This window comes from Parasteatoda tepidariorum, chromosome 2 (genome assembly GCF_982258835.1).
Source record: "Parasteatoda tepidariorum strain Cologne lab strain chromosome 2, Ptep-v5.0, whole genome shotgun sequence".
Taxonomy (NCBI): Eukaryota; Metazoa; Arthropoda; class Arachnida; order Araneae; family Theridiidae; genus Parasteatoda; species Parasteatoda tepidariorum.
Window position 1 is genome coordinate 4100870 of NC_141756.1, and position 9209 is coordinate 4110078.

A 9209-nucleotide genomic window follows, 5' to 3' on the forward strand; every position below is an offset into this window, starting at 1 on the left:
AACATTTCGAAAAACAATTTATCGATGCTAAATTAAATTGCAAATGGAAAGTTAAAAATTTTCAAAAATTCATTAAAGGTTCAACTTTGAAATTGTACATTAATAACTGCCTTAATTGTAATTCATATCAAGAAATAGTTGAAATTTTTCAAGAGCATTATTTTTCACTTCCTTTGACTTTAATGATTTTCAAAATTTAAAATTTTCTGGTCAAGATAAAGACCTAAATTCATATTTTACTGAAAAGGTAGAGTTAGGTCGAAAAATAAATTTAAGTAATGATCATATAATTGAGGGTCTGTCTATTGGTTTGCCCCCAAATTAAAACACTTTTGGTTTTAAAAGAACCCGATTGAATGGCTCACAATTGTTTCAAAAATAATACATAATGTACCTACCGTCTTACCCCAAACTGAAACTAAACAAAAATTACCAGAATCCAAATTTAATGGGTATAGACCTCAATATCAAGGCTGGGCACCAAGGCGGCCATTCATTAATGACTCAGGTAATCCAAATTATAATCCTCGACAAAATCAAAAATTTTCCCGGCCAAGTCAAAGTTATAACCAAAAATCCCAATTTAGACCTAGAATTCAAAATGAAAAGTTTCATAAAAATAAACAACAAACAAGTCATTTTGCCCAGGCTTCCCAGGAGTTGCCTCCTAACCCATGTAAATACTGTGATAAGCTTGGTATAACCAATACTTATCATTTGGACAAAAATTGTATAAACAAATCTAATTATCTTGTGGCTGAGAAATAAACTCAGTCTAAACAAGAAAGTGACCAACCACAAAATTGACAATTAATAGTATCCGGATACATACACACTAATAATGAAAACCATAAAAGTGACAAATACCCGATTTTGACAAATAAAACTATCCTGTTGAATATTGATATAGGTAGTACTTTAAATATCATCCCAACTAAACTTTTTGAAAAACTTCCAAAAGTTTAGTTGGGATGATATACACTATCTGGCCATTAATGACCGGACACCCCTCATTTCGGATACATGAGGTGCTAGTATCAAGTCAGTAGGGCGTAGGGCCGCCACGCGCCTAAATCACAGCTTTAACCCTTCTAGGAAGTCTATCCACTAGGTGTTGGTACACGGCGGCAGGTATTGCCCGCCATTCCTCCTGTAACATGGCGAAGAGTTGAGTGGTGATTTCGGGGCATTGTGGTCTGGCCCTCAAGCGGCGCTCCAACTCATCCCAGAGATGCTCAATTGGATTGATGTCGGGACTTTGGGATGGCCAGTCAAGCTCTTGCACCTTCATTTCATCAAACCAGTCCGTGATGGCATGTGCTTTATGAATGGCAGCGTTATCGTGTTGAAACACAAACGGGCCATTACCGAACTGTTGCAACAGGGTGGGAAGCGCCGAATTGTCCAGGATGTCTCTATACCCTTCTGCGTTCAGGGTTCCACGCACTAACACCAAGGCTCCGAGGCCAAACCATGAGAAACAGGACCAAACCATAATTCCTCCACCGCCGAACTTCACAATGGGGACAATGCACTCCGGTAGGTACCATTTTCCGGGCATTCGCCAGATCCACACTCGTCCATGAGTGCCACAACATGTAGCGTGACTCATCACTCCACATAACGCTTTTCCATTGCTCTTCTGTCCACTGGCGCCGTGCTCTGCACCACTGAAATCGGTGGCGGGCGTTTGATGGAGAGATGTTTGGCTTATGTGCTGCTGCTCGTCCATGGAATCCTTGTGCAATCAGCTCCCGACGAATGGTACGTGCACTGGCAACACTGGCAGATGCAGCCCGGAAGTTGGTAGCGACAGTGTCCAACGACATTTGTCGGTTTACCTTCACTACACGTCGAAGAGATCGTCGATCCCTGTCGGACATTATTTTGGGCTTGCCGGGTGGGGACTGCGGTTTTTTACTCCCTCTCATTCCCATTTCAACACGACGTCACCAACTGTTGACTGTGGTACCTGAAACTTGTCGGAGATGGCACGTATGGAATGACCAAATCGGTGGGCGCCTATGATCATGCCCCTTTCCGCCTCATTCAGCTCTCGTCGTCCACTCATTTTCACTGTTAACGCTCGTATGGCCGTCGCCTGCTTGCGAGTGGTCTTTCCCCCACCACAGGTTCCGTATTTATTCCACCAGGACGAGTCCACCTGCCGTTCAAGGGGTGTCCGGTCATTAATGGCTAGATAGTGTATTATGATGTCCAAAAAGAAGAAAAGAACTTTGTTAATGTAAAACAAACAAAAGGTATTTTGCAACTTGACCAAACTTGTTCTTTAAATTTAAAAATTGGAAATATAGCTTGGTCAGTGGAATTTTATATTTTGAATACTGATCTACTTTATGCCATATTGGGTTTAAAGGAATGTAATGGGTTTAAATTCGTAATCGACTATGTTAAACAAGTTGTAATGCAAAATCGGAGAAGATTGATTACTTTTTGGGATTATAAAAGCAACTTGAAAAGTTAGCAACCCCTGAAAAGTTGGAAATTTAGTTAGGTGCACCCAGGGGTAGTCCAAGAATTGTTATGTAAGTAAACTGTTTAGATCAAGATGTAATTTGTAGTTATATACCTCTGCTTCTTAAAAGTTCTTTGCCAAAAATGCTTAAAAAATAAAAAATTTCATTTTTCGATGTCGGAACCGGATGTTTTGAAATAGAATTGCTCATCATCATCACCATAGTTAGCCAGACTACCCAATGTGACGAGCCAATGCTTTCCTTTGAAGATTTCTCCATGATGACTTCCGATTTATATTTGATCTCCAATTCTTTTCATTAATTGCAAGAAAATCGGACTCCATTGAGTCAGCCCATCTCAATCGCGGCCTTCTATGCTTTCTTGTCCCAGTGGGTCTAAAATGCAGTATCTTTTTTATTGTATTCTCATTCGAATAACGTGGGTCCTCCAATTCATTCTATTTATTTTTATGTACTTAATAATATTAGGTTGTTTATAAATCTTGTACAGTTCAAAGTTAAATCTCCTTCGCCAGTTATTGTTTTCATCTTCACCACCAAGTATACTCCGCAAAATCTTTCTCTCAAATATTGCGATACAATTTTCCTCCAGTTTTGTCATTGTCCAAGCTTCAGAAGCGTATGTCAAGATTGGCCGGACAAGAGTTTTGTTGATCAAGAACTTTGTTTTTCTAGAAAGCTCATAGAGAGCCCTATCTTCTCGGCTCATAGAGAGCCCTATTTGCCAAATATGGTCGGTTTTTTTATTTTAGGAGTCATTCTGTTTTCAATGGTAATAATTGATCCTAAGTATGTAAAACTCCTTATTGTTTCAAATCTATAAGAATTTATTTCAAGACAGGGATCTGTGACACTGTTTCCTGAGAATAACACGTATTTTGTTTTCTCTAATAGAATTGCTCATTGGAAGTGATATTTATGGGAAACTCTTGAACGGCCAGGTTAAACAGAGGGTCTCTCCTTAATTTGGACTAAATTAGTATCGTTAGTTTGTGGACAATTTGAAAAATCGTCTTTATCTTCTTCATCAGTTACCAAATCTCATTTAAACTTATTTGTTAATGAACTGAATGTGTCAGAACTATGAAAGTTAGAGACAATAGGTATACGTGAACCCAGTGAAAGAATGTTAAAAGACGAGGTAGATAAATTTGCCTATGAGCGTTTTGTTCGAGAACTAAGTCAAAGCAAAGTTATTGTGTTTCTCTGCCTTGAATTAATGAACCAGAAATTCCTTCGAATTGGAACTTAGCTGAAAAAAGACACTTTAGCACCACGAAATGATTGAAATTAATGAATCAGTATTCAGATTATGAGAATGTGTTTCTTGAATGGGAACAGGAAGATGTTATTGAGAGGGTTCCTCATTAAGAATTCGATACAGAATGTCACTATCTTCCCCACTATCCAGTAATAACGACTGATAGTCTAACGACAAAAATTAGACCGGTTTTTCATGCGTCATGTAAGGCCTTCTGTCAATGATTGCTTAGTTAAAGCACCCAGCCCTATAGAGCGGATACCAGCGATTATTTTGAGATTTAGAGAAAATGCCGCGGTAGTTGCAGATGTAAGACGTACTTTTGCGGTGACCTGTAGTCCGTTTTTGCTTGAAGCAGTAATACGTTATCAACTGAAAAATTGCTCCGAAGAAATGCAACCCACAGCAGAGAGAGAAATCTTATCAGGGATTCATGGTATATTTGACCTTATTAAGTTTCTATCTCCTGTTATTTTGCCAGCTAAGTTACTGATACAGAAGGCTTGATAGCACCGTGGGACGCACCCCTACCTGAAAATATCCGAAATAAATTTCTTCAATGGTTCAAAGAGTCAAGTCTTCTTTCAGATGTAAAAGTGCCTGGAAGAATCGGGTAGGTTCCAAGGAATATTGGTATAGACTCATATGCTGTGATGTAAACCAATATGTCAGTGCAATATTTCTTCATTGGTAAGATGAAGAAAAGATTCATGCACAGTTGATTGCTGCTAAGTCACTTGTTGCACAAGTTAAAAGGTTCATCATACCAAGATTAGAACTACTTGCATGCGTCCTAAAAGGTCGGTTGTGCAGCTATGTTTCAGAAACCTTACATTTATTGTCTGTGCTCAAGTATTTCTGGTCCAATTCCTCGACTGCTCTCGCATGGATCAGACGCAATGATCAGTGGGGAGCTTCTGTAGGAAATAGAGTTAGGGAGATGTGTCAAATGTCGGATGTTAAGCAAAGGTTATATGTTCCCGGGCCACAGAATCCAGCAGATCTCCCATCCAGTCCTACGAAGTTGATTAGTGCCAGATGGTGCGAAGGCCCTGAATGGCTTTAAACTTCGAATTACAATCTAAGTACGGAACCTTGTAAAGAACTGGTAAATACAGAAAAGAGGAAAGGTGTTACCAAATGCCTGATTATTAAAGCTGAAAATCCATGGGGGTTTGAAAGAATTTCAAAGTTTGGATATTTGCATGGGTGCTGAGATTTCTAAGAGATGCTCAAAAGAAGAGAATTAAAAAAAATTATTGACTGTGACCGAACGACTAGATGCTGAAAATATTCTTTGGTGATTGATTCAGCAAGAAATGTTTTCCAGAAGCAAACAATGTCGTAAATGGTTTGATGAATGTGAAGGATGAAGAAGTTTTAATCCGTGTTAAAACTAAAATAATCGAGCAGGATGAGGAATTTGCCTTCCGTTACCCAATCCTACTTCATGCAAAATTGTCTTATGTTTTCTTGTCAGAATTTGAACAATTTATTTTCAGCAATTGTCACGCCAGATTAGCAACTAAATTGAGAGAGAGAGAATTATTGGATCTAGACGTGAGATCAGGAACGTCATTACGACAGGCGCATTGTGTCGACGATTTATAAGTAAACCAATTATGGCCAAACTCATCCCTTAGACAGGGCTCGGGATGCGGGAATGGATCTTTGCTGTCTTTTGTTTTTGAAAAAGAAAGTCTGGATTGTGCTATTTTCTTGTGCGATCTATACATTTAGAGCTCCCTTAACACTGAGATCTTTATGCTAGAAGAAGATTTATTGCTAACAGGAGACGTCCTTCAATTGTGCATGATACAAACTTCACAGGAACAAGTATTTTGTTTAAACTGACCTATCTATGTTGGTGCCAGGGAATTGGCCTTGCACCATAAAGGTTCTGATTTCGAACTCCGGACAAGGCATGGATGTTCTTTCATTCTCTGTACTATCTGTTTTCACTTTGAGAGCAACGTTGGCCCACCTAATAGGGTGCACCTGAAAGAGTGGCCAACAAATCTGCCCTTCAAATGCCTGTATTGACAAAACGTGATTCCTCAGGAGGCATTTGTTTACAGAACTTAATTGGGAAAAAATCCAGACCACATCGAACTTATCTCCGATCAGGTTGAAATTCATTTCTCCAACAGCTGCTTGGAGGGGTGGATTTTAGGAGAGACTGATACGTTCCGTGAAAGAACTTTTAGTTCGAGTTCTAGGTCACTCTTCCTTGAACTTTGAAAAAATTAGCACTGTTTAATGTGATGTTGAGGGCCACTGTAAATATCAGACCTCTCACTTATATCAATGGTGAACCTGATGAATTGATGCCCTTTACTCCATCAATTTTCCTGCAAGACATTGTAGTAATAATGAAAAAAAAAAACTGCGTGATTTGGCTAGTGATTTAGTGATTTGGTAAATCGTTTGGGATGTAAAATATTTTTAATTACTTTTAAATTCCTTTTCATAAAAAACATAAATCATTCGCTTTTTATAAACATAAAAAGAAAATACTTTTGTTGTTGGAAAAAAATATTTTATATTTTGTCATCTTGAGAAGAATTTTAAAGTTTATAACAAATTTTACTCCGAATTTACTTACTTCAGCTTAAAAAAATAATTGATAAATCTTAAAGATAAACTGATAAATCTCTTGATGTCTGAGTTCAAAAGGCAAGGAACAATATAGGAAAAATCAAGTCAGTCAATAATTTTTTTCTTTAATTTAACAGAAAAAATAAATAAAAATAATAATAAAAGACACTCGCATTTTATAATGTGCGTAATGCGAAAAATTATTTTGATTCCAATCTCTTTCAGATTTAGAATTTTCTGTATGATACATATGCGTTTTTATGTCAAATGAAATAAAAATAATTTTTTTTTCCTTCAATTTAATATAATTTTTTTTATTTAAAAAGGTAGTTATAATAAAATTCATTCGTCAGATGGCGACACTACAAATACAACTGAATCACAATATTTAAAAGTTGTTATCAAAATTTCATTTACACATAAAATATTTATACATATTAAGCAAAATGAGGATGTGCTGTAAAATGTAATTGCTTTTATATTTGGATTTTGTATTTAATTGTGTTTTTAATTTAATTACACTTGATATGTGTAAGATTTATTCTCTTTGTATACTCTTTGCCTTTCTATTAGCGCCATCTTTGTGACGGACATCGAAAAATTAAAATGTTTGATTTTAAGATATAAATTTATACAACGCATTATAAACAAAAATTTACAGATTTGGTTTGAGGTGTTAACTTTAGCTTCAATTGCAATGCTCTAATTTAAGAAGAAAAAAAAGTAAAACGAGGTTTAAATTGGAATTTATCAAAATTTTATTTCTTGAAAAAGAAATAGATTTTTAAAATAAAGAATAATTTTATCAATACAAAAAGAGAGTACGAAAAAAAGGAATTGCATGTGCCTGTAACTGAATTGAATCATTATTTTTTTTGTATCTAATAAGATATAACGTATAATAGTCTAAGATGACGAGTACGAAAGAGAAAAAATACTATCCACTTGTTGTTTCAAAAAATATTTCCCAGTGTTCCGCGTTTCCGACACGTTTCAAATTAAAATAAATAAATAAATAAATAAAATGAAAAAAATAAATAAGTAAAATAAAATAGCAATAAAACATGTTTTTTGAAAATTACAGTGCACTTTTTATGCAGAAATAGAAAAAATATTATATTTTGTGCTGTTGGTATGATATATATACTCCCATTTTTATTGATCGAAAAAGTAAAAATTTTTTGCAAATGTAATAGTGCAAAAAAGGAAAAAAAATTATAAATAAATAAAGAAAAAGGAACTAATTGTAAATCATGAATATTTGTTTCGAATTTATTTTCCTATTTACAATGTAAAATTAATCAGAAAATAAAACTTTTTAACAAGTGAAATTTAATTTGTTATAAGTTAAAATTACGAAACGACATTGCATCGTTGATACTGTTTTGTCATTCCTTTCTCTAAAGATAGTATATATCCGCGAGATTGTATGTAATGCTCCTTGTTGAATAACCAGTTTCAAAGGTCCCTTTAATGACTTTAAGAATTTCAGAATCTCCAGTTTAAATAACTACATTACATTGCAATTAAGTACAATAGAGGGCGCTAAAGTAGTGTACTGAGCAAAACAGAGGTTGGTAACATTTTTGGAATAAGAATTCTTTTTTTCTTTATTTTATTTCAGTTATTTATTTTCTAGAAAAAGCAAAAGCTATAAGGTTGTTAATAGCAATTTTAAAGTTGTGCTAAACTAAAAAAAAAAAAAAAAAAAAGGAAAAAAAAAAAAAAAAAAGGAGTCCTAACGATTTATCTGCAAGTTTTTTTTTTGTTAGTTTATAAACTATTACAGAGATAAAGAAAATCTTTTATAAGAATTTAACGTTTCATGTTTCATATAATTTTTATTAAATGTGGTATTCTAACTGATTTGATGCAGATTAAATTTGTGTGTATCTAATTAAAGGTAGTTTGTACAGATTGTAATTTAAATTGATTTTTTTATTTTTTTTTAAAATTTTTAAACCAAGTACTTAAGTTATGTTTTAAAAAGATATAGATTGTCTTAGACAACAAAATCAAAGAATTATTGGAAATATGGCTGCAAGAAAAAAATTTAACCAATGCGAATCTATTAGAATTGATTTTTCTATAAAATAAATGTTACTAAAAATAATCTCTTTCAAGATTTTTAACTTTTAATATTAAAGAAACATTACCAATATTTGAATTTGGTAAAATTTTAAACAATGAATTTTTATAAACTATACTTTTGGTTAAAGGTTTTGTATAAGAAATTAGAGACACAACATTACGAGCAGAGAAAAGAATCGGGTACTTGCAACTCGAGAAGAAGACGATCACTGATACACGTACACGTGACTTATGACCTCAGCGTCAACTGATCGTTTATAAACAAGGTGGTGTGTGAAAGTTGGGCTAAGTTTCTCCATATAAGTTAGACTGTTACTTAACAAGAAGTTAGTTAAATACATCGAATTTGTTAAAATATAGTTCTTTCTCGTCTCTTTCTTAACTTAGATTTATTATTGTTTATGTATTTTATTGCCACCGTGATTTATTTTTGCTTTGTAAACCTGACAACTTCGATGCATAATTAGTTTGTTTATTACCTGGTTTCATGTTTCATGCTTGCCTTTGTGTTAGTAAGAAATATATAGTGAAAGTGGAAGAATCTTTGTGAAAGAATGTGCCTCAAGAGAATTGAAAATTGACGGACTTTGCTAGTTTGAAATAGAATTAAAAGGACAATTGCAAACTTAAACAAATGCCACGTTTCAACAACCAATCAGGATCGAGACACTCACACTTCGTCATTTACAGGTACCCCATTGAGTTATGCTACTCAGGTTTAATTTTTAAAATCTTCTTACTACAATACAATTTATAAGTGT

The 9209-nt window shown here is 34.4% G+C and overlaps 1 protein-coding gene across 1 annotated transcript; it reads left to right on the top strand.

Annotated features, from left to right (window-relative positions):
* The first annotated feature begins 2030 nt into the window (after positions 1–2030).
* Positions 2031–4825, top strand: LOC147814387 (uncharacterized). The gene is made up of 2 exons (XM_087155452.1): positions 2031–2088; positions 4455–4825. Exons 1-2 carry the CDS (start codon positions 2031–2033, stop codon positions 4823–4825), a joined length of 429 nt encoding a protein of 142 aa, XP_087011578.1.
* The last annotated feature ends 4384 nt before the right edge of the window (positions 4826–9209 follow it).